Source organism: Poecilia latipinna, unplaced genomic scaffold (genome assembly GCF_001443285.1).
Source record: "Poecilia latipinna isolate Pla-1442-1.1 unplaced genomic scaffold, P_latipinna-1.0 Scaffold400, whole genome shotgun sequence".
Lineage (NCBI taxonomy): Eukaryota > Metazoa > Chordata > Actinopteri > Cyprinodontiformes > Poeciliidae > Poecilia > Poecilia latipinna.
The window spans coordinates 336,860-363,710 of record NW_015113016.1 but is presented as its reverse complement, the minus strand read 5'-3'; the positions used below and the strand labels follow the sequence as shown (position 1 = coordinate 363,710).

The 26,851-nt window shown below is 38.5% G+C and overlaps 1 protein-coding gene and 1 pseudogene across 4 annotated transcripts in view; one reads left to right on the top strand and one right to left on the bottom strand.

The window, feature by feature from the left end:
* Positions 1-11: 11 nt before the first annotated feature.
* The window catches only part of tmc1 (transmembrane channel-like 1), a 45,810-nt gene continuing 18,970 nt past the window's right edge, over positions 12-26,851 (bottom strand). Inside the window, exons 1-21 of one of the 4 annotated variants that reach the window (XM_015037301.1) lie at positions 26,750-26,835; positions 13,019-13,111; positions 7,257-7,280; positions 6,531-6,999; positions 6,257-6,445; positions 6,074-6,164; positions 5,909-5,990; positions 5,492-5,598; positions 5,284-5,382; positions 5,051-5,193; positions 4,823-4,967; positions 4,539-4,733; positions 3,830-4,009; positions 3,603-3,755; positions 2,813-2,941; positions 2,667-2,734; positions 2,305-2,544; positions 2,095-2,220; positions 1,627-1,705; positions 1,100-1,235; positions 12-393 (exon numbers count right to left, since the gene is read on the bottom strand). In XM_015037301.1, the coding sequence (XP_014892787.1) occupies positions 182-393; positions 1,100-1,235; positions 1,627-1,705; positions 2,095-2,220; positions 2,305-2,544; positions 2,667-2,734; positions 2,813-2,941; positions 3,603-3,755; positions 3,830-4,009; positions 4,539-4,733; positions 4,823-4,967; positions 5,051-5,193; positions 5,284-5,382; positions 5,492-5,598; positions 5,909-5,990; positions 6,074-6,164; positions 6,257-6,445; positions 6,531-6,999; positions 7,257-7,280; positions 13,019-13,055 (2,904 nt within the window). In that variant the 5' untranslated portion in view covers positions 13,056-13,111; positions 26,750-26,835 and the 3' untranslated portion in view covers positions 12-181. Of the gene's footprint in view, positions 394-1,099; positions 1,236-1,626; positions 1,706-2,094; positions 2,221-2,304; positions 2,545-2,666; positions 2,735-2,812; positions 2,942-3,602; positions 3,756-3,829; positions 4,010-4,538; positions 4,734-4,822; positions 4,968-5,050; positions 5,194-5,283; positions 5,383-5,491; positions 5,599-5,908; positions 5,991-6,073; positions 6,165-6,256; positions 6,446-6,530; positions 7,000-7,256; positions 7,281-13,018; positions 13,112-13,205; positions 13,287-26,749; positions 26,836-26,851 lie in introns of those variants that run through there. The other 3 variants (XM_015037302.1, XM_015037303.1, XM_015037304.1) reach the window with 3 other exon arrangements.
* Positions 8,772-11,396, top strand: LOC106950442 (arginine esterase-like; annotated as a pseudogene).

Below are 26,851 nucleotides of genomic sequence, written 5' to 3'. Positions count from 1 at the left end.
TATATATATATATATATATATATATATATATATATATATATATTCAGAAATTTTCGATTATTAATCAGTTTTCAACAGAAACTAATTCTAAGACAGATTATCACACTAACTGCCTCCATTTAAGTGTTTTCTTTTTCCAGTTCCCAGGTAAAGAAGTTACTTGGCTACTGTCTATGTTCTCTCAGTGTCTCTCCAGACTCGGCACCCTGCACATCCTGGGCTCACTTTGCTGATGGAAACCAGGAAGGTATCTTGGGTTCCCATGGTTGCCATTATGGGCATTTCTGGGACCAGGGTCTCTCACTGGGAAGTGTGGTTCTCTGTTACCAACAGATGGAGAAGGGTTGCGCCCATGATACATCCTTTGATTTTTGTTGTCGATTTCTTCGTCATCTGCAGAGAAAAAAAAAAATACAAGAAAAATGTGTATATTATTTAGGCAGCTTTTAGGTTTTTGCAGGGTTATGCTAATGGAAGAATAGGAAACAGTGTCATCCCACAATTGAATTTAACATATGCCATTATTCTGCTGTTTAATTGCACCAGCTGTGGAGAGTTATTAAATTGTTAGCCAAGTGCAACCCAATAGAGTTTTATTTTCACTTACTGGTTTTCTGTTGTAGCATTTCCGATTAATAATTAAATTTAGGGGGTTGGTTTATATTTCTGAATATCGCTTCATTTAATTTCCCTCTGGGATCAATAAAGTTTGCTTTGAATTTGAATAATTACTCCATCTTTAAAGCCATCAAACAATGGCATTGTTACTTCTCCAAACTGAAATGGTTAAAACTTCAGTTGAATCACTGACTGCTGAGTTTAACTCCACATAACCCCACCTCATAAGATCTGAACCATACATTTCTCTGAACCTGCATTCAAACCGAAGGTTACACTACTACAATTTGATAATACATTAAGATATGGGAGTTAAGTTGCTAGTTTACACATTGCATGAATTTTTACTGCTACTGAATCCAGCACCAAAACCACTTTCTGTGCATTTCTAAAGTACACAAAGTCTGTTTTTATTTTCCTGTTTAAAATATTCCCTCATGACATTTTTGTCTATCTTGTCTTGTAGATTTGGCGTTCTCACCCTCTCGTCTTTGAACTGAATCATTGTTGTTCCTCTGATGCACCGCAGTCTGAGATGCTGACTTTCTGGCCTCCTCCAGATCCATCTGAGCTTTGAGCGCAGCTTGTTTATTCTTTTTCTTGTTTTCTTCATTTTGCTTGGAAAATAGCGCTCAGTTAATTCAGACCATAAATGTTTTAGCTGCACATTCTACTACTGCATGCAGTACATGTGTGATAAATGTGAAGCTACAGTTTAGCATAGCTCTGGGATTGATGGAGTTTGAGTTTTCACTCTGCTGCCCTCTGCTGGTGAGATCATTCTAATGCACTCAATACTGTTACAACGCCAATGTACGGTGCTAGCTTCAGTGTTATTAAAAAAAACGGCGAAACAAACATTAATATTGTAAGATTAAATCACATCTTTGGTGAATAAAATTACCTAATTCAGTTTCATTACTTGACTAAACTTAATTTCTATGCATTCAAAATGAAATCTAAACCATACGATGTGAGGAGAACAAAATTATCTAATCTCTGGATTACCATCTGGAGTTTCTTCTTCAATTCCACGTTTGCTTCTTTGTAGCTTTTGGATGTGGACTGTAAGTAATAAATAGCCAGTCTGAAAAATAAAACAGCAGTAGATCATCAATGCTGAAGCACCAAAACATGTCCCAGTAGAAAAACTTCACAAAATTTTTAAAACTGAATTTACAGATGCAGGAAAACGACTATCTACAGTAATTCCTGTTTTTGCTTATGATTTTAAGCATTTCAGTGTAAAAAAAAAAAAAATGAGAAAATGCTTTTTTACAACAGTGTATGTGTGTTTTTGAGATTGTATGGATAATTTCGAAGTTCCTCTGAATTAGAGAAGCTTCAAGAAAAAAATAATTCAAATTAATCATTAAAAGCTGAAAAATTAATATCACGTTCATATCCGTGATGTAATCAGAATGTAAACATTTCTGATCTGTGCTGTAGAAACACTAAATTCTGATGGTGACTCACACCATGAGCAATATAAAGGGTAGCACCAGCCCAGGGTTAGATGCATAGCTGAACACTTTACTAAACCAGGCCGGGAAGTCGGACTCCAGCGTCTCTTGGATCACATCAAACATCCTGTTCTTGCCACTGTGAAGACATGACGGCAACTGAGAAAGAAACACGAGGAATTTCAGAAGAGACGCGGCAAAGCCCTCGATCTTACATCGGTACCTGAAAGGTCCGCAGTCAAATGAAGGGGGGATGGTTACAATGGTGTAAATGGCCGGTAGAGTGGACAGGAAGAGGATGACCAGCAACATGGCCATGTAGAAGTTGTTGGAGCCCGAGGCTTTAAAGACCCGTTCCTGTGGAACATTGCAGCACATCACAGCCCAGCACTGCAGGTACATGGACACATGGAGCCGCAGGAGGTTCAGAGCCGGCAGGCAGGGGGCATAGAAGGCACCCATCCTGCAGGGGAAGGTAAGACCCAGTCATTTTTAGTTTTTTTTAATCGTCCTTCCTTATGTTTCTCACAGTACTAGGCCAAATGAAGTCAGTGCTGACAAATAAAACTGATGTTTCCTTCTCACCATATCATTCCTTGGTTGAAGATAAGCCCCAGGACATTTCCACTGACATCAAACTCTGAGTACGAAGGCTTTTAGAAGAGTCAGACACAACACAGTTATAGACTTGAAATAAAATGCAATTACATTTTATGAAAAAGTCGACTCACAAATCCAGCCTCCAGGTCCCAACACCAGCAGTGGTTCAGAAAACGAACAAGCACAGCTCTCAAGAAATCTCCAATCAGCAGCGTAATGTAGGTCGTCATCGTGTCAGATATAATAAGGCGAACAAACTCCTGCTTGATGACGCAAACAAATGTAAAGCGTATAATAATAATGCTCATCTTAAATGAGGGTTAATCAAAAAGTTAAATGTCTAGATGTCTGTTTCAGCAGTCAGGAGGTAAACATCATTGATTAGTTTTCTTAAATGCAATACAATGTAAAAGAAATTCACACCACGTTAACGTTTTCATATCTCAAAACATTAAAACCACAATTTTTGGTCATATAAAAATTAACTTAAAACATGTCAAATCCTTTAATATTGTGCCTGTCTAAACTTGGTATCCTGAAAAGTAGCCGATAGATCCACACATGTGACAAAATGTAAAAAGCTGCTACTGGACAGCGCTACAACAGCCTTTAATATTTTTTGCAAATGTGCGTAAAATTTACTGTTTGATTCACATAAACCATGATAACTGTTAAATAAGTGCATTAAAAGTGGCTCTCCATTGATCTAACTCAAAATCAGAACAAATGGTTGAAGTAAATCAACAATCTTTGGAAGATTAATCTGTTAAGTATTATTAAAATTCTTGCTTTCTGATTTGTTTTTCATTTGTTCTAACATCCTTAAATAAAACCTGCCCACTTAATATAATAACTAGCTGGAGCAGCAACCATATCAGGCTTGCATTATAGTTCAAACACACACATGCACACATGTCTGACCTGCCCCACCATCGTCTCCCAGCAGGGCCCTCTTGGCACATCAGCAGGGTGGATGGTGATGGGGGGAGCAGTGCTGTTTTCTGATCCTGTGCCGTTATAAAGACTCGCTTCCCACATAGTAATGTTATACTTTACTACTTTCTCCTCTTTCCTCTGTGAAAGACGATCTGTGATGAATCATGTCGTAAGAAAAACAATTTCATACAATCAGACTCACGGTCCCTCACTTTAAGGTTGATCGCATCCATCAGTGCGATGATGAAGGTGTAGAGGTTCCCTAGGAAAAGGGCAAAGATGCGACCCAGCTGCCACTGCAGGGCGACACGGGGGTGGTAGTTCTCCAGAGTGCTGATGACGTCAAACAGCATGGGGCAGAACATTCCCAGTAACGACATGACCATATTCACCTGAGAGACCCAAAGACAGCCACAGAAAAAATCTTATCACCCGTTTCCATCAACTTCTTTACTATCCCTTAGTCTGTGTGTGGCAACTGTACCACTTCCTCTTTGGATAACACTGTGTTCAAATTGTAATGTAAGTTGCCTTTACAATAAAATAGGCAAAAATATTGTTGCAGCTATTCAACTCTTTAGTGGATGAACCTGACAAATATATTAAGTTTATGCATAACACTAAAATCCTCTTGCTGTTTGATTTTCATTATTCTGTTAAATTAGATCTCTTGGTATGGCATCAACTACAGAATACAATCAGATATTCAGCAGTGAACTCACACTTATAAATAAAAAAACAATAAAGAAATGTGTATAAAAAAAAAGAAAAAGAAAATAACAGTAGCCTGAGCCAAATTTTTCTAACACAATTTTCCTGCATCATTTAATCAAATTTCTTTATATATCTAAAAATGTTCTAAAATCTTCTAAAATATTCTACTGTTATAATCATTTCACTCGTTATTTGTCCCCTTTTCACCTCGTTTCTTTCCCACCAGGAGTGATTCTCCAGACCATCCAGGGCAAACTTCTGAGACCGACGCACCACAAAGTAAATGAGGTATCCACTTCCTGCCAAGCAGCACAACACCAGGAAATTGGCCAGCACGCGCAGGAAACGAGTCAGGTGGATGTTGTCGTCCTTTCGGCTCTCTTGCTCCTCCAAGATTGCTTCCTACAGATGTCAGACAGCACAACCCACTAACTCTGCTGCGCTGTTTCATTTGTCGCTCCACTGGAAATTAGACAGAGAGCAGGGCTGACCTTAAAACTGGTGGTGATGGAGGCAAACTTGTTGTCTGCTGTCTCGGGGTTTCCTATCAGGTAATCCCAGCTTGTGAACATTTTCCAGCTGAAATTGAAGCTGTTATCATCTCCGATCCCTGACTCGTTTGCATTACGCGCCATCCTTCAATTGGAAAGAATCCATTCTCTATGCAATCTCGTATAATGAAGACATACTGTCATTCAACACCTGCGCAGAAAACTTACGTCCGTATGACAACCATATAGCTGTAGGCCACTGTGCCCACACCGACCAGGAAGTACGACAGCGGCATTCGAAACTTGAACCAGCCAATAGCACGCTGGTTGTTATAGTAACCATAGAAGAGGACCGAATACTGAGCGTAACCCTACGAGTGACATTAAACAACATTAAAAAGGCAAATTAAACATCTTGTTTTAGGTGGAAGTAAACAGTGTGTGTCACGTCTCTAACTGACCCCAAAGTCCCAAAGCACAGCAAAATCCATGGCACCGGCTTCCTCAGCTCTGGGGACCGTCTTTCTCGGGATGCTGCCATAGGGTCTCCCCATTAATGCCTGTTCAAAAAATAGTACAGAGGAGAATGAGCCTTACTTGCAAAATGAAATATATATAGAGAGCAATGAACAAAATGAAGGTACAGTTTAGGTTTAAAAACTAGAGTACCTCTGGTACCATAACCAGGCCGAAGGTCAAACCAAACAGGATCATGTTGATGCTGTACATCCACCGTAAGAAGATGAAGTACGAGGCAACTGAGGAGCCAAAATGACCTGAATGGCACATTAAGTACGAAAGCTTTTCACATTTTGTCATCTTTCAACTACAAACATTATTTTCACTGGTAGACGAGCATGAATAAGAGCTTATTTGTGAATTGGAAAGAAAGCTACACATGGTTTCATAAGCTTTTTTTTGACAGTCAAAAATGCACTACATACTATTTCATGTACTATTTTCCCCTTTTTAGAAGGAAGATCATGTATACTCAAAATGTGTGTCTGAAAAGATGTTCTATTCAAATACATTTCAACATATGTCATACGTCTTCTTATTCATAACAAGTGTTTGAAGGGAGCTTACTTTCAATCTCTTTTATTTTCATCTCCCATGGAATGCAGGCTGTTTTGAAGTTCTCAAAGTCTCTTTGAAACTTCATCCATTTCTAATGATGCAATGATTACAAAAACGTGAAAAGAAAATATTCAATATTTCTTTCTGAACATGTGAAAGTTGGTGTCTACTTGCCTTTGTCATCATGACCTTGTATGCGTAGAGCTTCCTGCCTTTTCCTTTCCCCAAAGCTCCCTCATATTTCTCCACAAATAGCTGAGACTCTCTAAAAGTCAGTAAATAAAGTATTGACAAGTGGCCTTTTTAAGTCATTTGGTAATTTTTATTTGATTTTTTAAGTTATAAATTAAAGTGTACCGTAAAGTGACAAGTTTCTGTTTCATTGGCCAGGGCTTCCCCCTCAGACTTTGGATCAGCTTCTTCTTCTCATCCACTGCCTCCTTCAACTTCTCCAACTCCTCTGGTGACAGTAACTCAGGTCTCACCTCCCCATCATTATTGACCTCTTCCTCATCATCACCGTCCTCACTCGTCTCTGGCTCTGAACTAAATAATTTCAGAAGGCTCTGTTAACGAGTGACGAGACATTTTCCTTTAGAAGCATGAGCGATCGCATCACATGAAGCATTACCTCGTTTCAACAACTTTTTTGCGCCTTTTCTTCTTCTTCTTCACTCCAAGTGCTTTTTCTTTTTCCTTAAGTTGATCTCCACTTTCTATTTTCTCCTCATTTTTGGCACATACAAGTTTCAGTTTTCCCTTTTCACTTTTTTCCTGAGCTTCTCCATCCTCCTTTCCCTCCAACTTTCTTGTTTTCTCATTTTTGATGTTCTTTTTTGATTTTGTTGACTTGGCCCTTGTTTGATCCCGCTCTCTTTTGTTCCCCTCATGTCCGCTTGTTTCATGTTCAGCTTTTCCTTTTCGCCTCCTACTCCTCTCTCTTCTCTCTGTCTTGGATTGAGATTCCTCTCTTATTCCTTGCACCGATTTGGATGATCTCTTTCTTCTCTGATTTTCCCTCTTGTTTTGTTGTCTGTCACCATTTCTTCTCTTCCCATAGTGTTTTTCCCTCTTGTGATTTTCTTGAAAATCTTCAACACCTGGTGAGAAATAAGAGGGGTGAGGGAGGTGATTTTATGTTTCCTTGTTATGCTGTCCACCCAGATTCACCTGGTTTAATGTTTTACATTTCCACAGTAGGATGATTTGGTGAGATAAAATCTGGTCAAAACACAATCTCTGGATGTAAAGTTCTGCTTAATGTCCAAATTATTCTCTTATTACAATAAAATAACTCCCATATGTAAATAGTCTGAAATGTTTTTATTCATGACTGAGATTTTACGTATTGACTCACCTGCAAAATCCAGTTCAATGTCAGCTGTGGGAGAAAAACAATTCCAGACTAAAATTAGGACAACTGATAAAATGTATTCTACTATCAATGTACTGAATCTGCAGGTATACAGGTTAGTATGTTGGGAAAATCTAAAAAATAATAGAGANTAACTANGGACATNGTGAAAAATAAAAAGACTAATGGAACTAAAAATGTCCTTTTTAACCCTTTGCATGTGAAGACTGAGGCAAACGTACGAGGACTGAGGCAAATGAAACAAGTGATACGGGTGTGAAGTCGGTTGGATCCCATTTGTAAACACAAGGGTTAAAAGAAACTATGAATCTTGTGACTTTGTAGACCAAAAATGTTCCAAGAAAGTCATCAGGAACACTTTGTTATGGACAAAAGGACTCTGTCTTTTCTCCATCTGTTTCATCTGCTCACACACACACAGCTACACAACCATGACATTTAAGACTAGCTACAGTCAAACAAAAACAAACACACTAATAAAATATTCAAGTTAAGAACTAAAACATAGTCAATGTTTTTAAAGCCAAAATATTTACTGGAAATGGTGCATATTGTAGATCTATAGTCAGAATGATAATATCAGTAAGTACCTGGCGTCCACTATAGTGGACAGGTCAGTTGTAATTTCTCCAAAGTCAAAGTTATTATTTGGAAATTACATTAGTAGTTTTAGTCTTTAGGAATTGCTTGATGTCACACTATTTTTTTTTATGTGCAAGAATTTTTTACAGTAGAAGGAGAGACTGGATATTCCTGAGTTGGTCGGCATGCTTTTTCATCTGTCTGCCATATTGGATTTAAATTATTGGACGGCCAGTAGTTGGCAGTGTATTGTATTATACACTAGTGTTCACTTTAGTGGTCTGTGTTCACGTTAGTGGTCTGTGTGCATTTACGACATAGAAACAGACAAGAAAATGGCTTTTAGATGGCTGTCCACTGTCTGCTATGCATGAAATGGGTCATATATATAATGTATAATCCGAGGTGCCAACATGGCGCTGTGAAAATAAAATCATAAATAAAGTCATAAAATATATTTGGAGACCCGATTGTGCAGAAGTTTGTGAAGTCAAGATCCTACCTGTGAGACACAGAGTGAACTTAGTTCCTGTAAGTTTTTGTCAGACAAAATGTGTAAGTTCAGGACATATTTGAAATATTTTTAAAACAAAATGTTTAAATTATTTCATGTGGCACATTGTAATGAATCCTACAGTAAAACAAATAAAAGGTTTGTATACATCCTATGCTTAATTCTCATTCATGCAGCAGCCCACTGCAGGTCAAAGTCTAGTACAACATGGTCAAGATTATGTTAATATAAAATTAAATGCCTGAAACTGTAACTGTCTGATCCAATGATGTTACAGGAACCTAAGCAACTGATTTGATATCAGTAATATCAGTTCATGTGAAGCTTTGACAAAGAAAGTCCTGTTTTAAATTTAGATTTCTGGCCTGAGTGAGAACTTCGACTGACTGACCTGAAATAGTCATATAAAATATGCCTGCCGTCTTACCGCTACAGGCCATATCAGTCTGCCACAAGCACAAAACTTTATCCAAGAACAATACTACCGTATTGGGATCTTATTGAGTTTTAGCAATGCAATCATCAAAAAGCTGCTTGCTGGAAACCTGGCAGTAGGTGCTTCAGTGAAGGAGAATCAGTATCAGGTTTTGTCAAGTTGAGATTAAATATTTTCATCATTCTTAAAAGACACTAATTTTAGACACTGGTAACTCTGCCATGTTTTATCCTTTTAATCGGCCAAATTTAAAGGAATCCTACAAATCCTCAGCTCACTTTGCTCTTTACTTTGTCATGAAAACATTTGGACTGAAACTGACTGACTGACTGACTGACTGACTGACTGACTGACTGACTGACTGACTGACTGACTGAGCAGCCAGAAATAAAAACTGTTATATGCACAGAGAGCCTGCAGAGCCGTGGATCAGATGTTAGGGGCGGCCCAGTCATCCTGTCAGAGATCAGTGTCCGTCTTGTGATTGGTGGCTTCCTGTCCAGCAGGAAGTTGTGAACAGAGTTTAAAAGCTGCTGCGGGACTGCAGACATTCACAGGAAGCTGGACCAGCAATGGCTCTGCTGAAGGTTCTGCTGCTGCTGCTGGGGCTGGGTGAGTTGGACACACTGGAGACACTGGAGACTCTGAATGCTATGAATTGTTTTGATCCATTTTTTATTTTGTCATTATAAAGCTGTCGTGTTGGTTTCTTATTTTTACTGTGTGGAAACAGCAACCAACTTTCTTCTTCAGGTGTTGCAGTGAGCTCAGTGTCTGCAGAAGAGAATTGTTGGAGGTCAGAACTGTAGAGACGATAAGCGACACTATCACGTGGAAGTCTCTAGCTATAAAGGAATTTTAGTGAAATTCTGTGGAAGATCTCTGATCAGCGATCAGTGGGTTCTGACTGCAGCTCACTGCTGGATGTCAGAGCCAGGATGGTGAGTCAGGAAAGGTTTTACTGAAAACTTTAGCTGATTGTTTTTTCAATAATTGTGTCTTTTTTGCCTAGGAATAATAAGGTACATCTCGCAGTTCATCCTCGACGTGGTAGAAAGTTGACTTATCAAATCACTCATCGTGAGGTTTATAGAGACAGCAATGGTCGTGAACATGACATCATGCTCCTGAAGCTGCCAGCAAAGATAACAACAATCTGACCAATTAAACTGGCTGACTGTCCGGATACTCTCCTACTGTAAGTTTTATCTTCTTAAATTTTAAAACTTGGTTCTTGTTCTGGAAGATGAGGCAAAATTCATCCAGGAAAATGTTTGAGCTCTGGTCTCCTAGAGTTAGTTGTTTTTCTTAATGCAACTTATTTTCAGTTTTGTTTTTCTTGTCTTTCAGTGGCACCAAGGTTCAGATTGCAGGTTATGGATTCACAAGAGTTGGCAATTTTAACAAGAGAAGTGAGATGAATGTTCATGTTTCTCATTGTTTTTGTTGTTACATTTAAATGATTCAGATTATTCAAATCAGCTTTCAGACTATTTGCTGAAGCTGAACTTAGCAACTTGTTGAAGTTTTGGTCATCAAAACCTAAGATAAACTGCTTAAAGCTGAAATAGAACATCTTAACAAGCACACATTATAGGTCCCTCCCCTGTAAAGTGAGCAGGTCTACATGAGCATTGATTGACAGCACTAAGACCCTCCTCTTGGCTCTGATTGGTTGTTTTTGACCCATAGCGGTGCATTTTTGCAGATAGCTGGAAAACAAAGGGAGGAGGTGGAGGAGATCAAGTTTTCATAGATTATCTGTCTCATATTAACCATGAGGACATAGTGACAGTTTTGATACAAATGTAAAAAATATATATCTTAGACAAGTAACATACTGCAGTTTAATAACCACAGATAAGGTGATATTTTGCTCAACTCTAAGAGTTGAGCAAAATATGTCAACTCTTAAACAGACCTTACATGTTTATCCTGCTTTTCCTCTACAGTTGAACATCGTCCAGATATCCTTCAGTGTGCAGAGTTAAAGATTGATAAACATAAAAAGATGGAAAAGATACGGGCAAAATACAAATACATTCAGATCAGCTACCAGAAGTGGTACAGTGTGAGAAGCTCTAAGAAGGACGTGTCTCGCGTAAGTCAGTCTTTAAACAATTTTCTGCACAAAATTTAGACATTGTTTCTATTTTACCAAATAATCACAGCAGCAAAACAACTAAAATCTTTGTGTTTATGACAGGGAGACTCTGGTGGAGGATTTGTGTTCAACAACAGGTTGTATGGCGTTAGTTCCTTCTCTGGAGATCCATGGCATGCATTCAATGCACCAAGTGCCTACAAGCAGTGGATAGATGACACAATTAATTAACCAAAAACCCTAGGCTGCTAGGTGTCTGTATTGTGGCAAAATGTTCCCAGCATCATAAAATCACAAAGTTAAAGTTGATTTTTAATTTTCAGTTGATTCATTTTCTGATTTACATTTGCTGAATTATTTGGGGATTTAAGTTGTGTACAAGTTCATTTGTGATAATATCTTATTTCTCAATAGGTAAAGCTGCTGTTTGTAATAATCAGTAATAATATTCACTGTCACATGAGTAGGAAATAAATGGCTGTTATCTGATCAGATTGTCTCTCTTGTGCTTGTTTATGGTTGTAAGTGAAGAAAATAACAATTTTTAAAATATTGAACACATATTGAATTTTAAAGGTCGTTAAAACAATCTTATAATCCAGTAAAACTACTTCCAGAACAGGAACATTAAAAATTTGAACATATTTAGAAAGTCCAGAGAATGCTTACTTACTTATACTTATATAGCAACTCAGAACAGGGATTAGAACAAACTCAGAATCCAGAAAAAACTAAGTTAGCAAATACATTTTAGACTCTTATTCTTTAGACCAGACGATACGTCTTTATTTGTTCTTCTTTTACTCTTTCCTTTGGTTTGTTATTAGTTATTGTAATCATAGTTGTTTAAAAAACAACTTCTGTTTTTCAAAAGACGTTATTTAAAACTGGAGTTATTTGACAGTTCAACTTTTTTAAAAAGTTGTACAATAAATATAGCCAACTTCTTTGCAAAATATAGAAAAAAATATTTGCTATATCTGGCTACAGCCACAAAATTCAATCAGTGAGAATGCAGTAATGCATTCTCACTGATTGAATTTTGTGGCCAAACCTTATTGTGCACATGGGATAAAGAGGAAAACAAAGAGAACCACTGACAGACCGAACAGATATTTATGTAGTTGGTCTTTTGATGTGTGTCCTTAGTGTAACCGGAGTGGGCAGCACACGGGTCATTACGGTCAGGTGCAGCCGAGGGGCACAAAGGAGTCAAACAATAGCCTGGTGAAGCAGAGAGGGGGAGGCTCAGCCTATGAGGATAAGAGAGCAGGGACCATCTCCAAAAAAAAAAGAAACTGGGCTTAGTCTGGAGGAAATGACGTACAATGGCTTGTAAAAGTTTTTTTGTTTTGTTTTTTGTCTGGGTACAGCCACAAAATTCAATGGGCTTCACTGTTTTTTTGGGTAAAAGACCAACATTAAGTAGAGCATATTTGTGAAGTGAAAGGAAAATCATACTTTGTTTTTGAAATTGTTTACAAATAAAGATCTGAAAACTGTGGAGTCCAAACATTCAACACCTCATATTCAAAATCTCTAACTCAGTATTCGAGATCCAGTATAAATAAGGCTTTCTGTGATGCCCTTCTTAGTTAGAGAATATTAGTGAACAAGTGCCAGGAAAGACCAAGGAACACAGCCGACAGGTCAAAGAAAAGGTTGTGGGAAAGTTTAAAGCAGGGCTGCTTTGTAAAACAACATCCCGAGCTTTCAGTACTGTTATCTCTACCAATTAAAAATAGAAGGAGTATGGCACAACTGCAAACCTCCCAAGATATGACCAATCAGCAATTCACCATGCACTCCACCATCTGGCTTTGTGGGAGACAGGCAAGAGAATGTCAATATTCAAACAAAATCATAAGAAGAGCGCTTGTAATTTTTGACACAGGACATATAAGGACTGGTAGAGACCAAGTCTAAAATTTCTCACCTGCACACAAAACGAGATTGATAATATTAAAGTGGGTAAAGCATTTTACCCTGCTTGTACAACAAAAATCTAAGCTAATTTACGACAAACCCAATAAATCCTGAGTTGTACTGTATTAGAAAAGCAGAGCAGTGATGCCTATCCACTAATGTGAACATGGTCTGTATCTTACTGTCGTTCTCTGAGGTGATCAGGGTATCTCCAGGCATCTTCCTCTCATGGTCCTGTGTCTTCTAGAAAAGGCAACATCGGGAAGTGATGTGAACTGCAAAACAAACAAAGCTGCAGGGTTTAATACTTCCTCACTGCTGCTGTACCTTCTACATCACAAGAGGGGAACCCTCTTCAAGCTCATGCACTGCTTTGGGGATGAAGGGTGTGGGTGCAGGTCCAGGTGTACGTCTTTGTGCATGTGCACTGCTGGTTTGGCACATGGTGGGTAACTTGCCTGAGAAGTTTACTTTTTCCTCACCACCCATCGACCCGAGGCAGGAACAATGATGAGCTGGAAACTCTAGAGCCAAGCAATTTCACTAACAATCAATTATTCAGAACTGTTATGACTGCCTTTTATGCGGCTGTATGTGGATTTGAAAGATTATGTACCACGTGTCAGTGAGAGAGAGAGAGTTCGAAGTCTATGAATGGGGATGGCAAGACAATAAGATGGAGGTTAAAGGCAGGCCAGGTAAAAGTGAGGATGAGGGCTCTTTGTACAAGAGTGTTCGTTGTTCTACATTAGAAGTGTCAGGGTTCAACAAGAAGTAAATCAGTATTAGTTTTCCTCACTCTTATACAAGTTTTGTCTCATTTGACCATAACATTTCTTTAGTACATTTATAATGTACATGTACAACTGATGGATGGTCCATTCATTTTCTGTACACCCTTGTCCCTAGTGGGGTCTGGAGGGGTGCTGATGCCCATCTCCAGCGAACATTTCAGGCGAGAGGAGGGGTACACCCTGGACATGTCGCCAGGCAACACAGAGACAGGCAGGACAAACAACCATCATGTACACACACTCCTTATGGAAAATTTAGAGAGACCAAGACCCTGGGCTGGGACTTGAACCCAGGACCTTCTTGCTGCAAGGCAACAATGCTACCTACAATGGGTGGTCTTATTGACAAATTCTTTCACCCAAGTCATGTGTCTCTGCAGTTTCTCTGGAGTTATAATGGACGTCTTAGCTCCTTCTTTGATTAAGGTTCTCCTCAGCGATGGTGGTAGGAGTTTGTCCTGTAAATGTCCTGGATTTGATAGACCGCTATACAAGCACAGGTCATTCACCGTTTGCTCGGTCGGTCAGATGAAGTTGACGACAACCAAATCAAAGTGGTTTATTGATGTAAAGGAATGCGCGAACTAAAAGAAAACTTTATTAAAAGATGATAAATAATTAAATGTATCATTTAGTCTACAAGCTAAACTTCTGTGGGCCAAAGTGGTTGATCCATCTGAGTCATCTGAATGTGACTCAGATCCTGCAGGAAAAAAAAAAAAAAAAACTCCAGGATTCAGTATTAGTATTGTTTTGGTTTCATTTGCTTTATTTTTTTAGTGAAAGTGTTTTTATTACTTTGAATGTAACGCTAGCTAGTAGTTTTGTACTACTGTTTATTTCACAGAGAGTTGCTTGTTGTATAGCTTTCCATTTAAAGTCTTATCTGAAACAATAACTTTTAGAATGTATTACAGTGTTAACCTGAAAAAATATAAAAGCAACCAATATAAGAGTTAAGTTTTTTAATTCAAAATGTCATGTGTTTGAACATGCAGCATGCAATGATGCAGAAAGAAGTGATGTTAGTGCTAGCATAATCCTGTAGGAGGCAGTATTGCTCCAAACTGAAAACTTTCTAGTAGCAGGAAATGATAAGTGTGCCTTCTCAAACATAATTTTAGTCATTTACATGCTTCTTGTTTTGTATGTGCTGATAATCTGGAGTTTGCCTTTTTTTTAACTTAAGAGCCCAAAACCAAGTGTGTGTGTGTTTTGGGTGAAAGACTTGTTGCAAATTGTTTAGTTTTTCGATGCTAAAGTTAGCCTCATCTATCTACACAGAACACAAGGGAGGAGAAAAGGGTCAGTGAGGCCAGTTGAGTAGACAGTGGTGTTAAAACAAACTACAGGTTAAATAATGTAAAACAAAACATTGCTGAAGCACAACTATAGTCAGTGTCCTCATAAGGGATACTGAAATGATAATTTTACACTGAAACTGGACACCAAAGTAATTAAAAATACAAAATGTACGTTATGTGTGCAAATGGTTTGGTTTAGTTTTTCTGGTATTAATGCTTTGTTACCATATTTCTGCCTCTGGCGTAAAAGTAGCATGTAATGTATTTTTCTTTTAGAAGCTGGTCATTTCAGAAACCAGTTAGTCCAAATATTCGCCATTATGATCCGTCCTACTTAAAACCAGCTTCCACCAAAGAAAGTGTTTGCTTAAAATGGAAATTTTGAAGGATCCAGTTTCATCACAACCACTTGGTAAACTGTTTTTTGTTTTGTTTTTTGTTTGTTTATTGTTATTTTGAACATATTCTCATTTCAAACTTGCTTTGATGATTTGAATATATTCTTGCAGTGTAATAAGGTGAAGCATAACTGTCCCTGACACTTGTAACTAATGTTTTATTTATACCAGATCAGGTTTAAGCTCAAATAATCCAGTATTTAAAAAAAAAAGAGAGAGAAGTGATTCAGTTTCAGATTACCCTGCACATCTGTTTAATTGTTCTCCTATTTTGTTTGTTTCACTTCTTAAAGCTCTGCCTATCCCAGGCTGTAAATGGTCTCTTGATTTCAATAAGACAAATTATATATTTTAGTAACATATATAATTATTTCCCTGCTCACAATCATTCTCTTCTTGCTGTTCTTTCATAAAATCACACAGAAACACTGGTTGTAATGTAACACACATGGAAGATCCAAGGAATAGGAGTATTCTTGCACTGTACATTAGAAACAATCTTTTATGCTAATCATTCCTACTCTTGCCACAAGGATAGAACCATTAACTTTCTGTGGTAACATTAATTGACTGAATGTGATTTTATAGCATGATAAAAAGCGATATAAAGCATTTATATTAAGTTCTCCCGTGAATTTAAACAGAGGTCTGATGACCTCATCAGAAAGCCTTTCTCCCTGTGCCTCAAGCTTTTCCTGTCACTCTTGTTGTGAGCAGAGAGCCTGGCAACAGTCGGTTCATCTGTTAGACACTGCTCTTTTAGGTTGATGACTCACTGCCTAATATCTTCATACCAACAACTGTTAGTATGAACAAATGTTACATTTGCTGAAAAGAAATATCAACTTGAGCTACTATAACTCACCAACATGCTTCTCTATCATTTACTGTTCCGACAATACAATGACATCAAAAAAAACCACCAGGCTGCACAGTGAGCCTCACAACAAGAATCGGCAGCATGACTGTCCAAAGAAAAGGATCTTAAGTCATTTAGCGGCCTGTAGTTGTGTTAATTCTGAGATTTAACCCACTTTTTATTGAACACAATAAATGTTTGCTTTGATAATCTGTTTCATATGAATGTTCTATAAAAATTTTCATTTTTCACAAACCAAACAAAATAAATTCAACAAACTGCGCAGCCTGAAAACTAGACAGATTTTTGATAGATTTGTTCAGGCTATGCTGAGAAATGCATTTGTTGCAGCTGGTAGCCATAATGTTTTTAGTAGAACAAAACCATACAGGTTTCTTCTCAGGTTGGTAAGTGCATGAGCTTTGCTACCAAGTTTTCTCTTACATATCTTGCATAAACTGTAAATAGTTGCACTTTTTCCTTCCACTAAGCCTCCTATGAATATGTTGTAGCACAGCAATAACATTTTCTGAAACTCTGAATTTTGGGTTCTCGTCATCTATTTATACCACAATCATCAAGATTAAGAAAAATGAAAGAATGAAATATTTCACTCTATGTTTAGTGAAGCTATGCAACATGAATTTTAGTTTGTGAAATATGTGACTTCACTCTGGGTGCGAAGAAAGACCCTTTGAAAATAACATTAAATTGAGACCAAGTCTAATTTTTTAAAAATGTAAAAAAGTAAAAAAAAATAAAAAAAGAAAAGAAAAAAAATAAATATTTTTCCTACAAAACTGTATTTTGAAAGGTGAGTTTAAAAATTACAGAATTATGATTAAGATTGAAATATTATTATACACGGTTTTCAGAAATGAAAATCAGAAAAGTTTGTTGTGGATTTCTGTTCCGTCGTCTAGGACAAAAGACTAACTTTTTTTTTTGCCTGTTGTTGTTTGGGAAATACTTCAGATCATACTGATCTGTCAACTTCAGTTTTTAAGTATTTCCGTAAATTCACAGCTGGATTTAGGTCTAGACTGCTCCAACACATGAATATGGTTTAATCTGAACGATTCAATTTTTGCTCTGGTTAAATATTTAAGGACTTTCACACACTGAAAGGCATACACCTCCACTCCAGTCTCAAGTCTTTTGCAGCCTCTGACATGTTTTCTTCCAAGATTGCCCTGGGCTTAGCTCCATCCATCTTCCCATCAGCTCTGATGAACTCACCTGTCACAGCTGATGAAAAACAACCACTATATTTTGTGCTGCAAACGATGTGTTTAAGGTGATGTGCAGAGTTATTATTAGACCAGAAAAAACATTTTTTGGATTTTGTTTTTTTATTGTATTCACTGCATGGCTTTTGGCAAACATCAAACTGAATTTCCTTTTATTTTTTTCTCTCTGGTTATTCAGTTATGGATAACCAGTTGGTTCCAATTGGTTTTATGTAGGAGAATCAATCCCAATAAAGTACCTTGAAGTTTATTGTTGTAACATGGCAAAATGCAAAAAGGTTAATTGGGTGTGAATCCTTGTGCAAGGTGATGATTTTTTTTATATATATATTTTTTAGTGGTGTAGCAGAATATAAACACAAAAAAAAGACGTCTGTTTGAAATATTTAGTCTTTCAAACAATACCAGTTTATACAAAACAACCTGGAACTTTAAGATTAACGCCTCCCCGGTTAAAAAACTGGATGGTAAACATAAAGCAGCAGGGAGCCAAGGCCCAGAGGGTTAAACCTGCCTTGTTTTCGTTCGAGAAAGAAAGAGAGTAAGAGAAGAGCCCAAGCTGGTCCAGGTGTGACTCAGACTGTAAACACATTTTTTTGCCATCGGCACAGATATGAGACAATGATCACCTGGCAGATACTTGTATTCGAGCACAATGAATGATAGTTTCAGCGCCATACAGGTTTTTCTGTACCTTCAGGACCTACTGGGATGACAGATTGCTTTAGTGCAGCAGTTAAACTAGTTTTAAAATGTCGGGGAGAAAAGAAAAACAGAGCCGCACTCAGTTTCACCAGCACTCACGCCTCTAATGTGAAACCCACTTTGATATCTCCAGAGCTTCCCCATAATTAAAAAGTCCTTCTTCCTGTTTCAGCTTTCTCGGTGCCTGAAAGAAGCATTCATGCCAACTGAAACTTTTCACGTTTTCTCCATTTACGCCAAATGTCAAAACTCGGTGTATTCCATTGGAGTTGTATTTTACTGAGCAACACAAAGTAGACTGAAATTTTGATGAACAAAGAACACGTTTTTTTTTTGTTCTGTTTTTTATAAAAATCTGACAAGTGTTAATTTGTGTCAGTCAATAAGTCAACCAATCATTCCTTCATTTTAAAGCACTTTTGTATGTGTACACAAAGGGTCTTACATATGATTAAAAACTGAAAAACAAACAATAATAAACAAAAATAGGAAAGGATGAGCTAACCAAAGCTATGCACAGAAAATAAAATAAATGTGTGCATAAATATGTAAAGCAGACAGAGTGGACTCTGGTTTGGAGGACTAAACAAAACATTGATGCAAAATGAATCAATAAAACGAGATCTACATTTGTAAAGGTTAGTTTCCTGATGATGTTTCCCAGCATCAGTATGCATAATTTATGAAGTTTATGTTTTAAGATGGATCCTTGTGGAGAGCAGAACTGTTTGTAACTTTAAGACTTGAGGTTTTTCATGCTGACAAAAAAATTAACTGCATTACAAATTATCTGAACGCCTTAAAAACTGTTCTAGAGATGCCTGACGTTTGTAGTTGTAACTCAACAATGTGAAAAGTTAAAGCCACTGTGGCCAGGAGGTAAGCAACAAAGGAAATTCAAGCTTTCAAAACCGACAAACCAAAGGGGAACCTTTGAGAAATGGATAGCACACATAAAGTGATGCAAAAAGAGGAAGTGTATTGCCTAGGTTATTTGTTTCTCAGCCACAATGTCTCAGTGTGACTAAAAGACAGCATGGCGAGCATGCATGAGTAAAAACCACGTCATCCAGAGGGGAGGCAGATCCCGCAAAGTCGCTGGGTGTCGTTAGGGCAGGACTTGGCGTCAGAAACTGACAGATTAAAGGGAGGAGGGGGGCGTGGCTTGTCCCTGCAGTCAGAGAAGCACGTGGCCATACCCGTTTGCACGAGGGAGCAGCAACAAAGACCAGCCAGTCTGTGGAGGGGAACGGAGCAGAGCTCAGGACATCTGCTGCACACACATGCACACGCTCTTACTTTCACATGCTCGCTCACATGCACGGGGAGGTGGGGGGGATTTATCATGACTCACAGGCGTGCACTCATTCACAGAGTGTCAGATGTCAGCTGGAACAAGACAGACCCACATGGATCAGCTTGTAAAGGGAAACAGAAACAATTTTTTCCCCCTCCAAGTCTGCTGCATGTACATGCAACGCCTGCAGGCTTCCGCCTCAGTCTTTTTTTCTTTTAAGAGGAACCACAAATAGCTTAAAATACCCATAAAGGAGGCTTGCACACAGGTTGTGAAGGTTGAGGAAATAATTTAAGATTTTTTTCTAATCGGGGAGGTTATTCCAGAGCTCCTTCCTGGTCACAAGAATGATAGTCATGAGAGAGATGCAGGGAAGTCTAAAAGAGCAAAACAGAAAGTAGTAAAAAAAAAATACTCTCTTTTGATCCAATTGTTCTTTGTTTCTGTGAATGTCGAGAGTGTATTTCTCTAAAAGCCTTCAGCAAAAATTATAGTAACAGCAGCATAAGTGGGCCATGAATCCCCACATCACATAGATGTTCTTTGAGCACCTTCTCATTTTTGCTCTTTACTAAATTTAGCACACACTCAAACACAGACACGACGAAACGCTCCTTTACAAGATATGAGTGTAGAAAGAGCAGGAAACAGAGGTTTAAAGTCATGTTTTTGGTAAAAAAAAAAAAAACTAACAAAAAAACAACTTTGCTGCAGAAATTATCAAGCCCCATGCACGGCCTCACTAAACGGATAAGCTGCCAGTGCCACAAGTAGCTCCTTTTATCAACAATGTCTCACCCAGCAGACCCCAGACACAAGCAAACTGAGGCTCTGTCTGTGCATGTGTGTGTGTGTGTGTGTGTGTGTGTGTGTGTGTTGGCTGGGCCAATATCTGCCTAGTAACCACAAACAGGCTGCTCCAGATTCACATAAGTAATCCACAGAGCCTCTTACACACACACACACACACACACACGCAGACATAACACACGCCCACACAGAAAGATGGCTGTAAATCGTACAATCTGTCGTCATGGCAACATTGTCACTTTCGGTCTCTCACGTGCATCCGTCATGGTCGGGGAAGAGAAACGGATGAACACCTACATCCTACAAACGGGCGGCGATCCAGAGGCCGAGCTACGACACGAGGGGGATGGGTGACGATACTCGATGCTGCACACCACCCAGTCTCTCCTCGGCTGCACACCCCACACCCACCCTCTTCCTCCCAGTGAAACCCATGAACCTTCACATACTAACCACACACATGCTCCTTCTTTTCTGCTCTGTTAACGCGATACTCTGACACAAAGAGCTCAGTGTAATACACACACAAGGTTCCCTTTCCTTGCTCCCCTCCAGCCCCTCGCTGCATGTGTTTCACTTATGCACATGCGAAAAAAAGCTTTTAAGCTAAAACCACTTATACTGCTTTTTGGAAATCAACTGGTTTGACTGGTGATAAGCACAGTGCAGTTGTTGTTTTTACATCTTCACTGTGAGCTTTGGCTTTCTAATCAGTGTTTGACTCATCACTGATTATTTGTTTCACGATTGTAAGTAAATATCATGAAAGATTGGGAACATTTCAATGGAAAAGCAAACAAAACACATCAACATAATGTGGTATAATAAACAAAAAAGTATGTTTGTGAACATAAATTCTTCAGGATTATTAATACGAGAAAGGTTACTTGACTCAAGCTCAGTCATATTGTATTCACAGCGCAGGTGAAGATCAAAGACTAGATTTAAGTCCACACTTTAACTAGGCCATTCTAATAACAAAAAAATTATTATTTTTCAATCGAAATCATCCCATCAGAGCTCTGGCAGTATTTTTATTGGTTTCATTCTGCTGGTAGGTATACCTACAAGCCAATTTTGTGTTTTTTTCCCCCAGCCTCTATGAAAATACTATCCAGGATAAACCTGTATTTAGTGTCACCCATTTTCCCATCTTTTTGTATCCCTCCAGAAAAAGCCTCTCGACAACATGATGAAATGTGGTTTGTGCAGTTGTCTGCCACCAAAGTGTTTCACATTGGGGGTGGTGTGTTTGGGTGACTTACAGCATTAGTTTGTAGATTAAACAGTTCAGTTTCAATCACATTTTACCAGAGCACATTCTTGCACATGATCACTGTACAATGTTGCATTATCAAAAACATTAAGTAGGATTTGCTAAGCTTTTCTAGCAACAACAACTTTCTTCTTGTCTGAGAACCAGAAAAGGTCAAACCTGAGTCCCTAGTTGTAAATAAACAAGTCTCTTCTTGCGTATGTGTTCATTAAATGAAACTACAGCTGTCTGTGTAAGCAAACATTGTCTGTATGGGTGTTTTTCTTCTGTGGGAGAGAAGGCTGGGTTCCCCTGAAAATGTTAGGTAAATGCCCACAGCCAGAAGCTATTTTTACTTTCACTTCGCTCCACTTCCAGTTTCTGCTTGAAACTGACTGGGCAAACCGTGCCGTGTCTGCGCGACTCTTCTGCCCTTCACTGCTTCCAAGAATTCAACCACTAATAGCTAACAGCATGTACCCTCAGAACACCAACACCACGAGTGTTTGCTCCCTCCACAGCACTGCTTGTAGTGCTTAGAGACATGTGGTGTCTGACGTAATACACAAAAAGTTTGGGGGGCGGGGGGGAATGTGTTTGGACTCGTTAAACCTTAGGGCAAGTGATACAGCGCCAATAACACACTATACGTAATTGGTAAGTACATGTTTTTATATTTCACAACAGCACAGTGGATAACATGTTCTTGTGCCAGAAGATGTTAAAAACAGATACCAGGGTGAATCTTCCCTTTAAAAAAACAAAAACAAAAAAACAACCCTTGAAACTTATGTTGTGACGAACAATCTAGTAGTAATATGAGAACCCCAACTCTGTGGTGTAATTATATACTTTTTTTTTTTTTTTTACAAGTTACCCCAAAATATCTAAATGATCTCAAGATCTGGGGTTTGTCTCAGTCCAGGATTTTACATTTTTTTTAATTCTCTAATCCCTGTATTCACTGATAGGCTTTGGGTCATTCTCATGTTGAAGAGTCCAGTTCTGCTTCAGCTCTAATTTCAGAGGTGGCCTCACAATTTCATTAATCAACATCTGGCAAACAGTAAAATTCATTGTGGATTTTCTGATGGTGAGCTGGTCCGGTCCTGCCGCAACAAAGGATTCCAAACAAAGAGACTTCCAGGCCTGTGCTTCAGAGTTGGTGTAAGGTAGTTCTCCTGAGATGTTATAACTGGTTTACGCCAAACATGTTCTCTGTTCCACTAGTAAATAATTGCACCAGAGAGTCATCTGTCCAAATCCTGGTCTTTGTTTCTATTCTCTCTGATCAACTTGAATCAAGCCTTTAAATGTTTCTTGTAGAGGAAAGTTTTCCACCTTAGACCTCCAAAGCAAATTAAATTTATAAATAAGACATTTTTGATTTTAGAGGTACATACTTTCACATCAACCATGATAAAACCTTGCTGTCAGTCTCATAATGACACTTTGACTTTTTTTTTTAGCATCTTGCAGCCGGCTTTCAGTGTAAAATGATTTCCACAGCCAGAACTGAGCATGTTAAAGCTTAAATCCCTTAGGTGGTTCACAAGGATTGAATAGTTATCTTTCTGAAGGGCTAAGGTCTTTCAATTTTACCATTCTGTTCATGCAATTGATTCAAGGTTCAGTTGCACACCACACAAAAGGTATGAGATTTTAATAGAGTAAGCAGTCTCCAGCAGTCAGTGGCCAGGAGGCGGGCTACTGCCTGGACACACCACTAGTCCATAACAGGGTATTGTACATCCATTTATTGAAAAACATTAAAACATACAAAGACATCCATAAGGCATCCTAATCTTTTCACGTGACTGTATACACTCGTTTCAAATATTTATATAGGAATTCATAACACATTTCAAAAACTCCCAAAACATTACTGACAACTTTTCCATTGTGCCCTTAGCCAGGAGCTACACCCCTGTTTACGAACACAGTGCTATTGCACAACCAGTTTAAACAAATCTGCTCTCTTAGTTCTACTCAGGACTTATCTTGTTACCTTCCACAATACTTGTTTACACTGCCAACATCCACACAAGTGGGTCTAGTCAAGCATTGCTTGTCTTTCTGTGTGAGCTTATGCAACAGACCAAAGCAATGTTTTCACACTGAAGAGTTTGGCCTGTACTTGCGTTGATTAGATCCCGTATGAGCAGTTTAAGACCTAATGCTTTATGGTGATAACTGGGTTCAAGTATTGTTGGGTTTCATTTGTGTGTTGTTTATTTCATCCCTTCAGCATTTTGTAATATAGCAATCTGGGTCATTTTGTATCTTGCTACAGACTTTTTACACTCAGTTTGATGACTGATTTCAATTAACGACTCACACTGGTTTAGCGGGGGTGTTGAGTAACAGAATGAGGTTTAGATTAACAGTTCCCAAATATCAACCAGTGTACTTTAGAAATCAAAGTAAACAAAGTAATTAAATATCAATGTGTATTTGTTATTCTGATATTGAGTTAATGTTTTTTATGTTATTATTACATTCCAGTTTGATTGAGGTCTAGTTGAGTAATGTTTGACTTGTCTGAGGTTACAAGTCACTTTGTACTTGTTTTTAACAAGTTGAACTTCTACAAAGGTACAAAGAAACATGAGTAAATCATTATGGGATTAGCCTCTTTGCTCTGGCAGTTTATTTCAGAATTTTTTTTATTATACTTTAATTTGGTTTTGGGTCTTTCAGTGATCTCAGAATATTTGTCCAAAAGGCTGCAACTCAAAGCAACTGTACCCTAAATCTCTTACAATAGTTGCCACAATCAACCATGAGTATCCTCTGTTTTTGCCTTCCATGTAAGCTAGGCCTTGCTTGGTGTTTTTGTGTTTAACCATCTTTATATAGAGAAAGAAATATTGCCTGTCAATAACTTTATGTTTACTCTCCATAAAAGGTAAACCCAAAGATTCTGTGCTTAACTTCAAAGGAACCATTTCTCCCGGTATCCATTTTCAACAGAAGAAATGCACAAAGTTCACAAACTTTTCTTGGGCTGGATTGAAAACAAAAAACAGAAAACATTTTTTGTCTATTTTCAGCCATAAGAGATCACTCTTTCTTGGGAAATCTGTACCATTCTTTAATTGCAGTCGCAGGCTGCAATTAAAGCCCGCGACTGCAAGGGGCTGCAAGTGGACTGTGGACCATCCTTTGAACACCCCTGACATAGAGGTTTATTCATAAAACAAGTGGCAAACATGTCCACTTTTAAAGCAATAAGCACATTGGTGGCATATAAACCATGACAATTTTGTTGCATCTCAAATGCCAGCGCCATTAAGGAACCCTGCCCTCGGCTAAAGCCCAGTGATCTATTCTGTCTCACCAGATCTTAGCACAGCTCGTCCAATGTGTGTTAATGGAAAGGAATGATGTCTTTGATGCACCGCTCCCCTGCGGTCTTGGTGTATTTTTGCCTTGAATTTCCTGGCCAGCTACTCACACAGACTGTCATCTCTACACCCTCAAGTCACAATGCTGGCAAATCCTTACATAACCAATATGGGGCTGTGATTACGTCATCTAGCAGATCAGAGGTGCAACAGTGGCAGGTTAACTCGGGCAATCTCACGCCATCTTGGTCCTCACAGAGAGCAAACACAGATAGAGAAAAGGTGTTAAAATCCTAGCTTCTAGTGTTTTGTGAAAGATGCTAATGACTTGATTAAATCAGCTGGACTTCCAAGATAAACACCATTCTACTTATGTAATCAACCAAATTTAATTTGGTTGAACTGGACAGCACTAACTGGATCCATTATTAGACACTCAAATTAAAACATAAAATCAGTCAACATTGGCAGCTACTCAGTTCTTTTAAGCATCTAGATCTGGTGAAGCCAGCTTACAGCAGTCTGAAGCAAGCATAGCACAATGGGGAAGAAAAGAGGGTTAATGTGACTTTGATCATGTTGTGGTTTTTGGTTGCCATACAGGCTGGTCTTAGTATTTCAGAAACTCAACCAACATTTCAGGTTTACAGAAAGTGATCAGAAAAGGAGAATATCCACAGCCCCGCAGTTGGAAGACCTCGCCAGGTACTCAAATGTCAACTAAGAAAAGGAAACTGTGGCTAAAATTTACAGACTGTGACCAAAATTGGACCGTAATAAGTTGTTAATACAGTTTTTGAAAGAAAAACTGGAAAAAAATTTGACCTGGATTTAGGTTGCGACATTCAGGTGGCAGAATTTGATGTAGATAAAGGCATGGCTCCATCCTACCTTGCATTAGTGGTTGAGGCAAAGTTTTTAAGGTACACATTAGGGACCTTACTATCAATTGAGCTGAAACACCACAGCCTACCTGAGTATGCTGCACCATGTCAATCCCTTTATGACCACATGGTACTCTCATCTTGTGCTGGTTACTTCCAGGTGGCTAATTAATTACACCATATCACAAAGCTCAAATCATCTCACTCTTGTTTCTTATACCTGATCAAGAGTTTACTGTACTCTGGTGAACAACTGGAGTGTGGATGTGCAGCCAACAAATCCACTGGAACTGTGACTGCTAACATGACAATATGAACCAAAATTTCTGAGAAATGTTTCTGAAACCTTGTTGAATCTGCACATAATGTAGAATCAAGGCAGATATGAAGGCAAATGTGGTATAGAAAAAAAATGCGTACTTAAAGTAAATTTAACTGAATACGAATCTGTCTATATGATTGGATTTTACTGGTCCAAATTTGACTGATTTGATTATATATTTCTTGATAACTTAACATAAACTTGACCAGCTTGTCTACTGAAGAGCCTTGAAACTAAATTGGATCAAAATAATTTTTTTTCGCACTTTCCGCCCTCATGACTTGTTTGTTGCTACCTCCTGACTGCACTGTCTGCACCAGTGCAGTCACTGACCCACAACTTTACCATAACAAACCAGCATCATATCTAATTTCCAACGTTGTAAATCTCCTCTGGTGCTGCTGATGCTTTGTGTTAGAACTGAACATACAGGCCACGGTGATAGAAACAGAACCATAAACACACACACATAAAAAAAAAGGCGTTTCCTGTTTATTGTGCTTTTTAAAAATATGTATAGCACACGTCATTATTCATTCATTCGTCCATTTAGGTGTATTACTCAGTAAATAGACTCGTGTCCTTGTGGGTGGATGACGAACAGACATGCAATAACCAGAGCCAGACAGAGCTGCTCAGAGAGCTCCGGGGCTCCACCGGGCAGCCAATGGTGACACGTTGTTCTTACCCGTGACATCATCATCCACCACTCCTCTTGCTAAAGAAGGAAACAAACATCCATCCAGCAGAAGAAGAAGGGGGACGGGAGACGGAGAGAGGAGGACAAGGC